Source organism: Euprymna scolopes, chromosome 22 (assembly GCF_053919585.1).
Source record: "Euprymna scolopes isolate OS-2025 chromosome 22, ASM5391958v1, whole genome shotgun sequence".
Classification (NCBI taxonomy): Eukaryota; Metazoa; Mollusca; class Cephalopoda; order Sepiida; family Sepiolidae; genus Euprymna; species Euprymna scolopes.
This window is the reverse complement of record NC_136503.1, coordinates 31,688,077-31,707,673: the sequence shown is the minus strand read 5'-3', so window position 1 is coordinate 31,707,673 and position 19,597 is coordinate 31,688,077. Positions and strand designations below refer to the sequence as shown.

At 33.5% G+C, this 19,597-nt stretch overlaps 1 protein-coding gene across 1 annotated transcript in view; it reads left to right on the top strand.

Annotated features, from left to right (window-relative positions):
* The window catches only part of LOC145243948 (GTP cyclohydrolase 1-like), a 301,952-nt gene that overhangs the window by 112,863 nt on the left and 169,492 nt on the right, over window positions 1-19,597 (top strand). The window contains exon 3 of the mRNA XM_080107076.1: window positions 14,240-14,295. Coding sequence (XP_079963202.1) covers window positions 14,240-14,295 — 56 coding nt within the window. The remainder of the gene's footprint in view (window positions 1-14,239; window positions 14,296-19,597) is intronic.

Here is a 19,597-nt window from a genome sequence, read left to right as displayed (position 1 = left end):
TGATTTTAACCAAAGTTAATATCTTACAGAGCCTAACATCATAAGTGCATTTGAGAGGTTTTATTAACAGAAAGGTCGGACATATAAAGTCAACAGTAAATCTTTTGATATAACAGGGGCGCGTTCGAAATGATTGTTTCTGTTTAAAGCACTTTTTCACAATGATACTTGAATTTTTTTAAATTTTAAATTCAAGTCATTATCATCGCACAACAAGAAATGCTAGGCATATAAAATCAACAGTAGGTTCTTTGATATGACAAGAGTGCGTTCACAATGAATGTTTCTGTTTTAGGCACAATTAAACCATGATACTTGGCTTTTGCATTTTTAACATTCAATGCAAGCTATTATATATAAAAAATAATTTCATAAAATCAACAGTAGGTTCTCTACAGTATAATGTAGACTACAATTCATGTTAAGAATGGCTTTTTAATAAACACTGTGGGGTATATAAAGCTTCACCGAAGTGCAATTAGAGCTGGCAATCAATGAATTAATTTTAAAATAGGCTATTTCATCGATTTTGATGGCAATAAGAATATTGGAGTGTGTTTTTGTGAATTTGAAAGAATTACTTAATTTAAATTTGACATAATCTATATAGTATTAAAATACACATACACACACAAACACATACACGCATACACATATGTGTGTGTGTTTTAATATATTGTATAAACCAAATTACACATAATTACCTTATAATTATAAGTAGCATTTACAATCCATATGGATTGTTCAATGGCAAACAATATGTGTAATTTTGTCGCATGATTAAGGCATGCGATACTAAGATCTTTCGATTCGATTTGTTTTTGTTTTTTTTAAAGGATAGCTTATATGATGAAAGACAGTATAAAATAAACTCGGGGTTTTCACTGTTCGGTAAGTTTTTAGGAGCACTGAGAAAATGCCTCATCGAAAAATGAAATATATTGTATATATTTGAATAGAACAATTTTCTTGGACGCAAGCCAAAGAATTATATGCTGAAAATATAACAGCTGATATTTTAGTGAATTTGAGAGAATTTATTTCCTTACGTTTATGTATATAGTAAGTTTAGTTTATATATATATATATATATATATATATATATATTTAAATAAGGGAGTAGTCACCAACAATGTGTATTTTTTAACATTATTTTATTATTCCGTGTCTTGGTTTTTCATTGAGAATTATGTTTGGATCATTGTAATAATGTTTTTAAGTCATTGAAATCCTTTACGCGCGTTTCAGACGGTCTGTGATGCGTCCTTGTCAGAAATTATTTTAAAATGTGTAAAAATGGCGACTTTCGTAGTTAATTTGAAGTTTTTCCAAGGGGTGGAGGCTTGTAAGTGTTTATTATTCATTGGTATGCTGAATTTTTATTGCTTTTTTATTTCTTTTTTATTTGGCTTGTCCAGGGAAACATATACAATCTCATTAATTATTTCACTTCGTTTTAAGTTGTAAATAAAATTGGACATAAAATCATTATGATGTTAAAAAAATCAACACTTTTTCTTGGTATTTTTTCTCAATATATATATATATATATATATATATATATATATATATATATATATATATATATATATATATGGAGTAATGCACTTACTGATCCGCGCTATTTTTTAAATCGTATTTCCAAGTTTAATTTAAGTTTTATGATATTTTTTTTATTCCATTGTAAGGTCAAAGTACAGAATAGGTACAAAACACCCTGCCCTCTCCATATTTAGAATGGCTTTTTAAATAATAACGTTATTATTTCACCACGGATCAATAAGTGCATAAGTACCATATATATATATATATATATATATATATATATATATATATATATATATATATATATATATATGTACACACATATATATACACACATATATATATAAATACGCATATATATACATATATATGCACATATGTACACATACACACGCACACACACACACACACACACACACACATATATATATATATATATATATATATATATATATATATATATATAACGAGGACACACCTTCTGTTATTAAAATTCATATTTGATATCTGCATACATATGAATATATATTTCACAATTTCACAAAATGCCTGTACAAAAATATCTGGAAACTTAAGGAAGGCACCTCGTATATATATATATATATATATATATATATATATATATATATATATATATATATATATCACAAACTATTTGACCAAAATAGGCATCAAGACAGTTCCTTACCATCTTTATAACCCAGACTATGCTCTCTGAGACTTTTTGTTATTCTTTAAGCTCAAGGAAAACACCAGAAGCTGTCGTTATGAGACAACTATGGAGACGAAAGAGGCTGTGACGAGAATCATTGGCACGATTACACAAGAGGACTTTCGATGGAACTTTACAGAACCCGTTGGAACGACACAAGTGCATTACAAAAATCTTTATTCATTTCATTAAATCAAGTGAAACGTTGTTGTCATTTTACTAATATCTCAATAACTTAACAATGTTAATCTAAACGTGATGGACGATATAGTATTTTCTCGCAATTGTGGTAGAAAATACTTTTCTGATGTGAAGGTCTTACAAATAGAAAAAGTAAAACATTGGAGCTCAGTCGAGCACTTTGCAGAGTCCATAGAAAGTCTTATGTTTAAATCAAAACATTTATGTTTAAATCCAAATAGCAACAAACTATTTTCTTAAACACCGAACAATTAATCAATCTTAGCACACCGACTCCCACTAGATCACAAAAGTTAAGCGACGTTGAGCCTGATTTGTACTGAGTGAGTGACAATTTGGGAATACCAGGTGCTGTATGTGCTCTCCGATTATCTCGGCATTATTTCTGATCATTCTGAACTTTTCTCTGCTACCGGATCAACGCAGTGTCGATTCGGGAGAAATGTGGTTGGTGATTGCGCAACCCTTGCTTAAAAATTACGCAGCTATCCTTACTGGGGTATACATTGTCTCTCCATACAGAACGGAAGCGGTAATGATAAACATCAATGTTATTATTGTCAGATGATTTTTAACTCTCATCCTCGAATGGCAGTTGACCCTTGATAGGTGATAACTATTTTAATATATGAAAAACATAACCAATGAATATTCAATGCAGAAAATGCCCTATGTACACTGGATACATTGGAAATAAAAATACGATCGTTTGACAAAAATGGGGAGGACAACAAGCTGTTACAAGTCTGTTTTATGTCGACTATACTTGTATATAATGGACAAGCACTTGACCGCATTAATGGCCATAAAATAATGAAATAAAAGATGAATGAAGTGTGAGGTTTAAGTCATTTAATGTCATTGTTGTTTTGTGATCGTCATCAAGATCCGATGAACATTTTTATTGCATATCACAAATGTTCTTCATAATAATAAAAATACTTATGTTTAAGACTTCTTACACCTGACAGTATTTCTTCAAAAACATCATCCGTCAATATATGGAGTGTTGTTGCGACAGCTGGGTCAGTGCACCAACCACTTGTCTTTCCTTCTTTTGAGAGAGTTCCAAAAAAGAGTCTCTAATCTAATATTGATTGATGCCTCCGCTTAGTCTCAAGAGACAATGAATGCCCTCTGTAAAGGTAGCTGCGCGTATAATTATGAGGCAACGGTTGTACAATTTCCAACCGCACCGCTCCTAAATCGGCACTGCTTGAGTCCATTGGCAAGGAGAAGTGCTAGAAGACTAGAAACAATGCCGAGATAAGCGGAGAGCACGGAATTGCATTTGAGTAGTTTTATTACAACACAAGCTGAAAGATCCTACACATAAAATCAACATTAAGTTTTTAGATATGACGGGGCGCGTTCGAAATGAATGGTTCTGTTTAAAGCACAATTAAACCATGATGCTTGACTTCTTTTATTTCAAACTTAAATCCAAGCCATTATCGCCGCAAAACCAGTAAGACCCGGCGTATAAAATCAACAGTAGATTCTTTGCTGTGATAGGAGCGCCTTCGGAATGAATGTTTCTGTTTAAAGCACGATTGACATATTGTTAGATATTAGCAGGGTAACACCGCTAGCCGACGATAGTTATGATCGTTTTAATATTTGTAAAAATAGAATGTTATATCAAAATAAATATTTGTAGAGAAAATTATTTATGTTAAGATGTTGTAATAGAAAGAATGTAGGACGTAAACAATATTTTAAAATAGACTGACCTCTAGAGTGCGACGTACTCTTACCTAGACGTTATTTTAAAGTGACGTGGACTTTAGGTAGAGTTTTGGGAAAAGATATGATGATTTGATCAGTCAAGAAGATAGAGAGCGGGTCGAGTCGGACGGCGATGGTCCCACGAATGTCCCTCAGAATGCATTAGTCTAAGACCAGCGGCAGCTTTCCAATGGGGAAACATCGGTAAATAAAGTTGCTGAACAGACAACCCGAGATTTACTGATTCATGTGACTGAATCTTCTTTGCAGTAGTTCCTGAAGATCTGTCAAACAAGTTCAGGGAAGGGTCAGGTATGTTTCTCCGATTGGCCTGGTGTTACAACCCCAAAGAACTGTTATTTGTGCCTTTTGTTACATGTCTATTGTTAAAAATGTAGCTGTTGCCGTAAATTCATTACGATTATACAGTATACACTTACATAATATATACGCTAATATACACCCTTCTATGTTATACACAACGAATATGTAATATTTCTTCTGACGCAGGGCAACGTCGGGTTACTTTGCTATTTTATTATGTTTCGTTCATTGACAATCTTCTATATTACTACCGGTTAATTTGAGATAATGTTCCGAATGTTCGCTAATAAGTCACGAAGGTCATGGTTCAATCCTCGTCCTGGTCACATTAACGACCAAACAAAAAGATACTTGATGCCCCCTGCAAAATACTCACCATTATAAGTAGAGGATCAAGAGTAAGTGGAGCAATCCTGTGAAAGGTGTCACGCATTTTCCTACATCTTTGTATAGTAGCTAATGAAAAGGGAGCCTTCGAGTTGCTCTTGACCATGGTTGATCATTTTACTCTCTTTTTTACTTACGTATGCATAAATGTTTTTTGCACTTTTTATTAATTCTTTTTGTGTGTGTGTGTGTGTGAACAAATGTTTATCATTTTTAGAAAAAGAATTTAAAAAAGAAATGTATTTCGTAAAAAAAAAAATGATTTTATAATAAAATTGAGTAGACGTCTTTCGAAATGTTTTTTTTTTCTATTATAGATAAAATAAACATGGTAATACGAAATAATAAAGGATACTATTTTTAGAATCGGGGTATCTTTTAATTAAAATAAATTACAGAGAAATATTTTATGATATACGTGATTTATTGCAAAAGTTAATTTGTCGCATTTATAATTTAATAAATACAATTTCGATCATATAGATCCCGCAGATCGCGTGTATATTGCGTAATCTAGATCGCTAATTTTCACAACTCTGAACATTAAATCAGGCTTTATTTCAGTAATAATGTGTAGAATGCCGTCTTTCAACTGGTCTATTGTGTTTGGTTTATCAGCGTAGACATGGGACTTTATATATCCCCCAGAGTGAATAATCTAATAAGGTTAAATCGCACGAACGAGATTGGCAGTTGACATATCTATTTCGTGAAATTATTCGTTCATCAACTGTAAAGAAAATAAACTTGCCCAATTGAAAAACCTTGCCCGCGTATCAGTATTTTCATAATGAATTGCGAAACCAAGCTGGACTCAAAATAAGCAATAGTTGCCAAGTTTGCAATTAAAGAAAATAGAGTTGTCAATTTACAGTTCGCCGCGACTAATGAAATAACTAACATGGTCGTTTTGTGTTAACTAAACGTTAACTAAACGTTAACTAAATAGGCATAGCTAAAAATTATGACACAGATAAACATTATCTTACGTAATTTTAATATAGACCACAATATCGACTACGAAATCTAGTGGAGTATTGTCTCTTCTGCTTCCTACAGAAAAGGCGTTATTAGTCTCAACCTACTGTAATATTATTTCCATGGAATGTGCTCGACTGAGCTCCAATCTGTGCTTCTACCTTGTAAGATATTCACAGTAAGAAATCGTATTGCTACCACAACGGAAAAACGCTTTCCTTTTTACCTCAGATAGAATGCCAATATTCAGAGCTTCTTTGCAAATTGCTTTCCGTCTATGGAACACAATATTGCGGAGCTGGATCCTTAGAGATTGATTAACTCTTACTCTCGAGTGGCGTTCCAAAAGTAATGTCTCCTATTTTTTTCATTCCACTCGAATGAATTGGAGAGGATGGCAAATTGCATAATTACGATGACTGAACTTATGCATTCATGACCTGAAACTTAAGGAATTGAACGTGGAAAATAATAATCAAACGAATTAGAGAAATTAGCTGGAAAATGCAGAAATTGAACGGAAAACATAAAAAATGACAAAACCACGCGAGAAATGTCAAATATATCAGGAAAACGGAGGAACTGGGCGATAAAATGGAACAATTGGGGAAAATTGTATAATGAAACAAAACTCATATTGTAGAGATAATTTACACTGTTAATACAATATTAATATTCTGTTAAATAAAAAAATTAAAAAATTAGGTTGTAAAACAAATGGAGAACGGGATATAATGGAGGAATTAGTGCAAATGTAAAAGTTAGTCGTAGAAAGGGGAAAACTGAAATGTAAAAGATTAACTGTAGAAAATGGCAGACTTAAAAACGAAAAAGGGGGACAAAAAGAATTTGAAAATGTGTTTATGTTTCTTTTTGTTTTTTTTGTTTTTTTACGTTTGACAAGCCGTGAAATACAGTGTAATGCAAAACAATCCCCCCTGAGATCGGTAAAACAGGATGTTAACTTTACATTATACCACATTTGTCTAATATCTCAACCAGTTAATACAGTTTGCAGTATTCATTGATCACTCTGAATTATTTTAGATGCGTGGGTGAAAAATGTCGTTAATCTCAAACTACATATGAAAGGAGAACAAATAAAGAACGGTAAGTGTTGCTTGGCGGCGGAGGATGAGGAAACACAGGTAAACCGAGGAATTGGATGGCAAAATTACATCTATTAAGTTATTATAAAAGATCGGTAAAGATTAACAAAGTACATTACCTGTATTTAGTGCTAAATTGATCCGCTCGTTTCAACTAATTGGTTGAACTAATTGCAAGTAATGACTGGTGAAAAGAAAACGGGAGAAAATAAAACAATATTTCGCAAAATCTGTATTTGTCAAGTGTTGTACTGCGATGTAATAAGAGATGGGGTTCTTTTTAAAAACTAAACCAAAAAAGAAAAATAAGAATAATTGTTCTAGAAAACATGTGAATGATGATCTATTAGTGTATTGGTTGAGAGATTCTTCAAAAATAAACTTGCGAGAAAATAAAATCCCTAAAAAGTAGAAATATACGTAACACATAGTGAACCTTGCCTATATATATATATATATATATATATATATATATATATATATATATATATATATACACAGTGATCACCACTTATCAAGGCCCGGAAGCCACTCAGGGATAAGGGTTATTGCAAGTACATTACGTTAGTGTGGAGATTTGATGAATTGTTTACTTAAGGGGGCGGTTCATTAGGAATTTGTTTACGTTGGACTTGAACATATCCAAGTTGTAGTCCGGTGGGAAGCAGGCAGACGGAACAGAGTTCCACAGGCATGCAGTTCTAAGAAAGAAGCTTTGTTCATGGAATCCACGTTTTGATCTAGGCACAGATAAAGAGTGGGGGAAATTTTTCACAGTGGATTCGGCTAGACGGGTGTTTTTCGTGAAAGATTGGTGAGAGGGGGACCAGAGATTGGAGTTCAGACGAGGACCTGCCATGGAAATAACGATAAAACAAGGATAGGCTCGCAACGTCTCTTCTGTGGGAGAGAGGTTGCAGGGTAGAGAAAAGGGCATCCCCCACTAAGCCACGAAGTCTATTTTGTACTCTGTCAAGGCAGGATAGGCTGTTTTTTGCAGCTCCTGCCCAGATATGGCAACAGTATTCCATCCTTGGACGTACTTGGCTTTTATATAGATAGAGAATTGCATCAGTAGTGAGATATCTTCTGGAGCGGTAAAAGGAACCCACCATCTTTCCAGCGATCTTAGCAACAGACTTGATGTACGTGTTCCATTTCAGATCAGGAGTAAAGGTCATACCCAGAAGCTTGTCAAAACACCAGACGAGAGCCATCCATCACAATTGATGCCAGATTGGGATCAGAGCGTTGATGATGTAAGGATAGGAGTTTGATTTTGGATGCATTAAAGGTAACCAGCCACATCTTCTCCCACTGAACCACGCGCTCGAGATCAGAGGAGAGAGAATCAGAGAGAACTTTGTCATTTACAGCCTTTGATGTGTTGCCGTAGATGGTCGTGTCATCAGCATAGATGTCAACGAATGATTTAAGTATGTGTTTAGGGAGGTCATTGATGTAGATCAGGAAGAGAGTTGGGCCTAGGATTGACCTCTGAGGGACTCCAGCATTTATATTGCAGGCCTCCGATTTTTGTCCATCTACCACTACTCTTATGAGCCTATCGGAGAGAAATGATTTAATGATTGAGAAAACATTTCCAGTTATACCGTAGCTGGAAATCTTGTGAAGTAGACCCTTATGCCATACCTTGTCGAAGGCCTTTGATATGTCAAGAGCAATTGCCCTAGAAAGGAAGCCTTTGTCAAGAGACTCACTAATCCTGTGGGATATAACCGTCAGCACATCTGCGGTAGATCTTGCAGAGCGGAAACCATATTGTGTGTCACTAAGAAGGTTATTCCTGCTGAGGTGGTATATATATATATATATATATATATATATATATATACATACATATATATATATATGTGTGTGTGTGTGTGTATTTATATATATGTATATATATATATGTATATATATCTATATATATGTATATCTATATGTATATCTATATATATGTATATATATATGTATATCTATATATATGTATATATATGTATATCTATATGTATATCTATATATATCTATATATATGTATATCTATATATATGCATATATATATGTATATCTATATATATGTATATATATGTATATATATGTGTGTATATATGTATATATATATATGCATATATGTGTATATAAGCATATATATGTATATAAGCATATATATGTATGCATGTATATATGTATATAAGCATATATATGTATATAAGCATATATATATATATATATATATATATATATATATATATATATATATATATATATATAGGCAAGGCTCACTATATTTTACATATATTTCTATTTAAGTACATCAGGATTCTTTAAATGCAGACATTTTGATATAACAATTAATTTAAAACAATGGAATACAATACAGTATGTAGTTGTGATAAAATCTCTTTATATCATGTATTTCGAGGCCTAGTGCTTCTTATTGGAAGAGGAGGGGAGATGTTAGATAACAAGATAAAAATGCGACGTCCCGGAATAGGCATATTAGGGACTTTTGTACATGAGGGATATATTAGAGAGTGTGCTTGATTATCCAAGGCATTATTAGATAATTATGGTACTTTAAATATGTTAGCGACTTTAGTAGGATTTGGCGATAGAGTTATGGAGTACGCGTTAGGAGTACATATTATATGTTATGTCATTTCATTAACTAATAAATAAATTAATTAATCGGTTAGGATTCAATGAGAGTGACGATACAAGTAATCTATACAAGTGCTGGTCTATACAATTAAAATAAAAAAAATTTAAAAATTAATGTATGAGGGGGTAGAAATAGAGGATAAATGTAAAACATAAGGTAAAGTGAAATAAAAATAAATTTTGTAGACAACACGTTAAAGAGGTTGATGGCTAGTGTTAAGATTGTGCTATATGGTAAGGGAAATAATCTGGCAGGTTTGGTACAGGAAGGATATATTCTAATAAAGGCAGAAAATATGAATGGGGTGAAGGTTGAGTTTTTTTTTTTAGTTAGTTAGTTATTTCTAACACTTTCTTTTACGGAAAAGAAGATTCTTTTATAGCAGAACAACTTCCCGTTTTTTTGGACGAAGGCATTTAAAAACCAACAAGTTATTGCATTCAAAAACAAATTATATTCAATTATAATTAAAAATAGAATAAAGGGTAATACTTATGTCAGTTTGAAGTTTGGTTCCAAAACGGTTGTTCTGGAGAACGTTCTTTTTTGTTGAAGAAAATTAGGTAGCAAGGTTGTTACGGCCATAATATAAATATAGATACCAAATTTGTAAAAATTCTTCACAAAAAATCAATCATTGGGAAATAAAGGAATTTAGGAACCCAACAAATGGGATATATTTAAAAAAAAAATTTCTTTTTTTAAATGGCTTAGGGCTCCCCGTAGAAACTTCACATAACTCTGTTCTTAAATAAGGATACGAAAATTAGGCGATACATTAATATTTAAATGGGCTTTTCCGTAACCACAACCAAGGTAAATGTTTCTCGCATGCTTTTCCCGTTAGGGATTTTCCCTTTTTTTTCTTTCTATTCAAAAATATTACATTGCCAAAAGTGTGCTTATTCATAAAGTCTGAAAAAATGCTGGTTTTTGAAAATTTTCCAACGATATAATGCTTGAAATTGTCGAACTAGACATTGAAACAATTGTAACTTAAAATGAAATACACTTTTTGTTGCCATCAACACCTTGTCTGTAAGTCTTGATTTTGCACACACAGTATATTAATGCTCAATTATGAAATGTGATAATTTTGTAGCTAACTCTTTAAGTCAACCATTTTTGGCTTAAAACCTATTGTTATGTGAAAATTTACTGAATTATACGAACTCCGTATATTACATATATATATATATATACATATATATATATGTATATATATACATACATATATATATATATGATGAGAGTAATATATATATATATATATATATATATATATATATATATATATATGATGAGAATAATTGAAATAGTATTCTGACAAAATAGAGAAATAAAAAGAAAAAACTGAGTTATGTGTTCATCAACGTTTCATCTTTATTATTTATATATTCACCCATATGAAGTCTCGAAATAAAAACGAAACGTTGATGAACACATAAGTCGCTTTTTTCCTTTTTATTTCTCTCTCCCCCCTCTCTCTTTATATATATATATATATATATATATATATATATATATATATATATATGTCAGGTCATGTCATATGCTACTGGTACCATGTAACCCAGTACTACCTGCCTCATGGTCGGGTCACCGGCGACTAAACTGGTTCGCCCACCAGACTTGTTTGGTGAGGAGGGCGGCTAGTCTCCCTGAAGGATTAAAAACAAGACCTTTCAAAGGGCGAAATAACTCTTTTTCTGGGTCAACGGCCAACTAGCACCGTGTATATTTGTGTGTGTGTATATGTGTATTGGGGTGGAGAGGGCTCCCGTAAGCCGTGGTGAAGGCAACCTTTCTAGGAGAAGCAAATCTCTGATTTAAAAAACCATAAAGCGGAAGACCAGTACCCGCATTAAGCTGGTCTGCAGTTTTATTTGTTGCTGGCTATCTTGCTCTTGCTTGTTGCTGGATCTCAACATTTTGAACCGAGAGAGAGACTAAGCTGTCGTACAAAGCTAAGACTCTGTAACATCATCTTTGTATAGATACTCCCTCAGGTATTTGGGCTCATGGATTTTAAATGTCTGAGGGAGTGGCACTCATCTGACAAGACGTTGCAATCATCATATATATATATGTATATATGTATATATATATATGTATATATGTATATGTATATATATATATATATATTATTACCGTTTTATCTGCTTAGTTACACATGTTTCGGTTACCGAATCGTATTAACGTTCCAGTAACTTTATCAAACATTACAGAAATGGTCATTATGATTGGAAAAATGATATTAAAAGTAGCACGAAAAAAAGAGGGGAAGAAAGAAAAAGGGGCGGAGATCGACAACAGTTAAATTCTAAGGTTTAATAAACATTAGACATTTGTACGGATTAGGGGGAGTTTAAGAAATTCAGGCACGGATAGGAATAGAGAGATAGAGAGAGGGGTAAGGAAAGGAGGGGGACGAATTTCAATTTTAAGTTTAAAGATTTAATAAACATTATAGGGTGGTAGGGGTTATGAGGGTTTAAGATATTCAACCAGACACGGATAGGAACATATGAAAGGGGTAGAGAGAGAGAGAGAGAGAGAGAGAGAGAGAGAGAGAGAGAGAGAGAAAGAGAGGGATAGATATAAAAAAAAGTGAAAAAAAGAGAGGAGAGGCATAGGATGGATAGAGATATATTTGCTCTGCAATAGTATTGAGAACTGTCTTCAGGTTTTACTAATTACTCAGGCTTTTACTAATACTACTATATATATATATATATATATATATATATATATATATATATATATATATATATATAGTGCCACGCAAAAGTATTGGATACATTACATTTCTCTTCATAACTTTAATTAAGGTTCAAGATTTTACCTAAAATTTCGTCAGTATATTCCTATTACTATTCTAACTAATATTTGCAAAATTAAAGTTTAGAAAGTTTATATTAAAGGAAAAATATAAATCAACTAACACAAAAGTATTGGACACATTGATTTAATGTTTGTTTGCGTTCAACAGCTTCCAATCGCTTTCTGTAGTTGCACACAATTTTTTTGCAAAGATATGCAGGTATTTTGCGCCATTCTTCTTTGTAGAACTGTTCTAGTTGTTGAATATTTTGCAGATTCCTCTTGTGAACATTGATCTTCAATATTTTCCACAAATTTTCAATTGGGTTGAGGTCTGGAGACTCTGGGCCAAATAAGAACGTCAATTCTGTTATTTCTAAGCCATTCTTTGGTTAGTTTGGCAGTATGCTTGGGATCATTGTCCTGCTGAAACACGCAATTGCTATTATGTCCCAATAAATCAGCAGATTTCTGGAGGTTTTTCTCCAAAATCTCCCTGTACATACGTCCATTCATTCTGCCATTGATGATTTCTAGTTCACCAGTACTTTTGAATGAAAAACACCCCCATACTATAATCGAACCACCGCCAAACTTACCCATAGGAATGGTATTCTTTTTGTTATAGGCGGTGCTATTTTTACGCCATACATGTGTTGCTGTGTTTCTTCCAAAGATTTCGATTTTCGTTTCGTCTGACCAGATTACCTTGTTCCAAAATTTTTGGGGTTGTTCCCCATATGTTTTAACATAATTCAAACGTGATCTGTCATGTTTAAGCTTCAATAATGGAACTTTTCTTGGGGACTTTGATACAAAACCTGCACGATTTAGAACTCTACTAATTTGATCCTTGCTCACATTAATCCCAGCTTCTCTGAGGTCGGTTTGAATTTCACCACGGATAAGAAAAGGTTTTTGGTACCTTTCTGCTTACCCACCTTGATTTTTTTGTTTAATTTCCTTGGCCGACCACATCTTGGAAGATTTGCAACAGCTTCACCAGGGTTTTTAAACGTTCTAATAACGTTTCCAACTGTACCAATGTAGATTAAGTTCTATTGATATTATTCGATACCCTTTTTCTTCTTTGTGCTTATCAATGATTTTTTGAAGAATGTCTATTGACAACTCTTTAGCTTTAGGCATTTTTATAAATGAACTGGTTGACTTTGAAGGAGTGAGCCCAAACTGGAAGAATTTTATAAACTTATTTAAATATAAAGCTATCTGATTGGTCAGTGATAACTCATTTGCATTATTGCAACACACTAAGCAAAAGTCATTTAAATTTATTTCAGAAAAATAATTTTTTAAAGTGTATCCAATACTTTTGCGTTTGTTAATTCATATTTTTCCTTAAATATAAACTTTCTAAACTTTAATTTTGTAATTACTACTCCAAATATAATTTAGAATAGTAATAGGAATATATTGACCAAATTTTAGGTAAAATCTTGAACTCTAATTAAAGTTATGAAGAAAAATGTAATGTATCCAATACTTTTGCGTGGCACTGTATATATACCTTTCATTCTCACCTCTTACTTCATGTCCTATAGGCATCAGATGACGCATAGACACATGTAGTCACGATGCATATTGACATCTCTTCACGTATTCTCATACTCCTACCATTTCTTGTCTAATTCTCCTATTATTGTCACCCGTTCATTCATGTTCTATAAACACAATGATTATTGATATGATTTGTTTACCCAAAACTAAACATTTCACTCTTCTTTCTTCTTTTTTATCGTACAGGTATCCATTGGTTATTTACCAAATAAACGAATTCTAGGACTAAGCAAACTAGCCAGGTAAGTCAGTCTATCTGAAGAACCTATCTCAAAATTGCGTGTTTTAAATTTCTCTATTTATATATACTGGCAATTACATGCTTCCTCCAGTCTTATACTTTTGCTAGGCGAAAGAATGATATCATGATAAACGCACAGATATTACTCTACATCCTCCCGCCAAATAGAGGAGGTAATGGCTCTTTTTATTATATCATGACCACAGAACAGATACTAAACTTTATCACACACAAAGAATGGGGTACTGCCAAGGAAGATGTTATTATGACGAACGAAGAGATACTATACTGATCTCATAAAAAGAGGAGGCAATGCCTAGGAGAAAGGCATCACAATACCCGAATATACTGCACTAGTTCACAAAAAAAATGGAGGAAATAATACCTAGGGAGGATGGTATCATAAAAAGGATAACACATACTATATCCATTACACATCTTGAATTGAGCACTGAGATAGAATACATTAAACTGCAATAGTATTAATTCATTTATTCAAGTGGAGTCCTGCCTGGTTCAAGCATAGACGACTATGACTCTCCATCTATCTCTGTTCCTCATGACATCCATGAATTCATTGTTGCTCATTATTCACAACCCTATTCACTCTACTTTCTCGAAAGTGTTTTTATGTATTGCCACAGCTTTCTATGCAGCTATACAGTTATACAGACAGTAGGATGGTCCTGGATATGACCTTAAACTATATCCAGTGGTGAGGCCCCAGCTTGTGGGCTTTGGGGAGTGTGGGCCACCCTTTAATTAACATTGCTCGCAGGTCCACTCTGACCCGGAGTGGTAGTACCTGTTAGGGTTCCAACTATGGGTTAAATAGAAACCGACGTGAAAACAACAAATATATTCTATTAAAAAAAAATTTTTCTTCAAAATCTTTGGATTCGGCATTAAATAACCCGAAAAGGGTTGATATGCCGTAAAACAAAAACAACCAACCAACCAACAGACAGTAGGTTGCAGTTTCTTTCTGTTCGAGCAATGTCCATACTGGGCTATTGTCCTGACCGTTGCACCCAGAGGGATCTTCTGCCCAGCACAATGAGATACAAAACCACGAACATAATTATTCCTGATTGCTTCCGGATTGCATCACTAGTCAACTGCTTTCCATAACCCCACGTTACCCTGATCGGGGTGTGGGAGTGGGTCCTGGACCTCGCTCAGAGGTCTCCCACACTCTAGCAGAAGGAAGGAAGCACCTAACTTTTCCTTTGACAACAGTGATATACTGCCACCTATACAGCACTTAGTATTTTCAAATAGTCACCCATCTGGTATTAGCCAGACTCATCGTTGCTTAACTTCGCTAATCTGGTGAGGACCGGTGTGTCAAAGCGTGATTATGCGATATGCATATATATATATATATATATATATATATATATATATATATATATATATATATATATATACTAGCAAAAGTACCCGTCGTTGACTGGGTTCCAAAAGAGCCTACAGAAAATGGACTCTGATTTATGAAAGCATGATAGGTTATGATAGGAAGTGTTGTAAAGAGATAGCTTCGAATTTGGGGGTATCAAAACCAAAGCAAAATATGATGAAAGTAAAAATAAAATAGATAAACCCCATAATTTATTATACCATACCTGTTCACACTGAAACACTTATCACAATATTCTGTGGATCTATATTAAAAAACCTTGTTAAACTTTGTGACATATTTCCATTCTATGGAGGTCAGGTGCGAACGAACACCCCATAATTTTATTATGCCATATTTCTTCAAACTGAAACATAATTATCAAAGTATACTTACGCAGATAGATATGAAAAGTCTTTATTAAAGTTTGTGCCTATTTCCATTTTATGGAGGCCAGGCGCGAACGCAGACCCCACAATTTTATTATACCATCCCTATTTAAGTTAAAACATACTTATCAAAGTATTCTTATGTAGATCTATATCAAAAACACTTGTAAACGTTTTTTTTTAATTTTTTATTTCCATACTTTGTGGACCAGGCGCGAACGCAGACCCCACAATTTTAATGAACCACCGTTCTGCCAGATCAAACATACCCATTCCTGTGTCTCGACACATCGTCTATTATTATATGTAATCAGTTTTTTAAAATAGTCAACCATATGGGAGCCTATTCGTGACCACACACACACACACACACACACACACACACACACACACACACACACATTCAGCTTTATATCATAATATATATATATATATATATATATATATATATATATATATATATATATATATGACATAATATCTCCCTTGGTCTGTGCAACGTAAAATATTCCCATGTAAAAATTATTCATTTTTATCTATAAGAGAGAAAAGCTATTTTTGTTTGAATTTATTTCGATTTTCGATACTTATCAGATGAATTTCTGTACAAAACATATCTAAGAACACTGCCAGGCATATAAATTACTTTTGGGTGAAATTTTCAAAAGATAAGCTCAGTCGTTTCAGAACTTATGAGGGAAAAACTCACACACATACACACAAAGTTATATATATATATATATATATATATATATATATATATATATATATATATATATATATATATATATAGGTAACACTCAGTTAATAAGTGTTAATTGGGACTCTGTTCCGTCGAAAACAGCGATTAAAAGGCGGTATGCTGACTTTGAACGTGGTTCTGCATGTTCAGGTGGTTCAAATTTAATAGTTTGGTATAGTGTGCTTGAAAATCTGTCAGTAAGAAAGATGCGTTCAAAGTGGGTGCTGCATTTACTCATAGTAAATCCAAAACAACAACACGTTGACAATTAGAGTGCTGTTTGTAACCATTTCGGCGCAAAACAGACGAATTCTTGCGTCAATATATGACAATGGATAAAACTGTACAAGGTGAAAGTCGTCCAAATCGACCAAAGACGCTAACATATTCAGACAAGATTAACTAATTTGCATATTCATTGAAAAACGAGCTTTAATATATTATTTTTTATGGTTTCTTATCGTAACATAGCGTAGACGTCTAGATACAAATGCTTGCGAAATGACGTCACTGATAAAGAAAAATACTATAAAAAGGCAAAAGAGGGCGATCACATGAGAGAAGTGGAGCACAGAACTAGATAACGTTCGAGACCGTGTGAGAGGTTGGAAATCGCGTCAGAGAAGACGATCACGTCGTTGACGTCACGGCCGTAACAATGAAGAAATAAATGTTGTTACAAGGAAAAAGCGAGTTGAAGTTCTTTTCTATTCTTGTTCTCCTTTGCGACGTAGACTGCATATAACGTGTTGGGTAACGCTACACTATTGGATGGAAGACGCTAACATTTTCAGGCAAAGTTTGTGGCTTCTGCATTTTCGGATGCACAAGGTATTTAGAAAGCAAAAAAAAAAACGCCACTAGTGAATAATCTAAATTTTAAAAGAAGAAATCGCCAAAACACGACCACAATTAAAGAAGGTGATCCTTCACCAAAACAATACACCATGTCACGAATCGATCGCAACGATGGGAAAACCATATAAATTGAATTTGAAATAGCTCCCACATTCACCATATTCTACAGTTTTGGATCCAACAAATATGTGCTGTTTGCAGATCTAAAAATAAAAATGCTTTATAGGACCATAGGTGTCTTCAATAACGAAGTGATATTGGAAACAGAGGCCTTTTTCTAGGTCAAAGAAAACCGTTCTTCATAGAATGAAATAAAAACGCTTAGAAAATGTTAAAATCAGTGTATCTCCTTAGAGGAAAACTATATTGCTGAATAAATTCGGGTTTTGCCGAAAACATTGCTGTTTTATAAGTTCTACCTGAGACTTATTGAGTGATGCCTTAGAAGTAGTTTCGGCTCCGCATAAATTTGAAACAATTAGATGTGCAAATTGAATGCGCGCACCTTAAGAAAGACGGGCTTTACTTAGCTAATATAACATCCAAATCACCAATTTCAATGTCAGACGAGTCCTGCATGTTACCGGCTTACCCTCAATCTTATAACACATCCATCTGTACATCCAATGTAGCAGCAAGTCCTGGGAATATCAACTTGAAAGAACTGTTGGAAATGAGGCGTACACCATACATTATGACCATGTCATCCCTACAGCCACCTACATTGAAAATGATTCTGTCAAACCTGACATAGTAATATGGAACATAGAGACAGAGAGAGTGGCAACCTTGGTTGAAGTAAGTGTCCCTAATGATGGAGGTCTAAACAGAGCTGAAAGAGAGAAACAGACAAAATATCAAGGTCTTATGTATGATATGAAAAAAAAACTGGTATCTTGGGGAGATATGCACCATCTCAGTAATTAAAGGTGCCACAGGGCTTATGAAGAAGAACTTTAAGATCTATATAAGCAGTATTTCTGATAAACAAAGCGCAAAAGAGATCCAGACTATTGCACTTAAGGGAACAAGGATCCTGAAAAGAGCTCTCGGCTGGAGTCAATAAAAAGCGGGTGAATGTTGGCAACTGGTTTTACTGTCCCATGCCCAGCTTATAACCCGAAAATAAGGCAATTAAAAATAGATTTTATGAAAACAAATCAGGCAAAATTATGGTATTCCTCTTTGAAAATTCATGATCACGAATGTCTCAGGCTCCGATTCTTTTCTCATCAGTAACTTAAAATCCTAATTTATCGCTAGGCATGCCGAGAAATACAAAACATGTAAATATCGAACTTTGTCGTATATATTTGTTTTTGACCTCATCTCCTTGGACACGTCAGACATACTAAGTTCGAAGACACCTATTTTACAGGATCGACTTTGCGCAGCTGCTCGGGTCAGATGTCTAGTTATAGCAGAGAATCGCCATCAACTATAGAAATCAATTCTCCATAATTTCATTAGGTCGGAATGGCAAAACATTTTATGAGAGTATAAAAAAAGGCTGGTTGTCATCTCCATAAGTCATAAATTGTTGCATGTTTAATGGTTCGTTCAATTTATGGAAATGTTCGCGGCCATTTCCAACATAATATAAGATGTCGCATCTTTAACCTAAAATAAATCATGAATGAGTTTCATTTCATTTTAATCAAATGACCATTTTTATTAATTAAAGACATTTGTGAACTAATTTTTCCCCATTGAAACAATTTTTAGAAAATATTATGCCTGTTGATCTGGCTCTTCAAGTCGAATATGTCAATAGCGAGCTCGCTTTATATTGTATTTCAATTTCATATCTCCAGCAATAACTCTGTTAGAAAATAGCGGATAATGTATAACTTCCCATGCATAATATTCAAGGAAAATATCGGTCATTTGTGCAATGCGAGAAATTTTTTTGTCG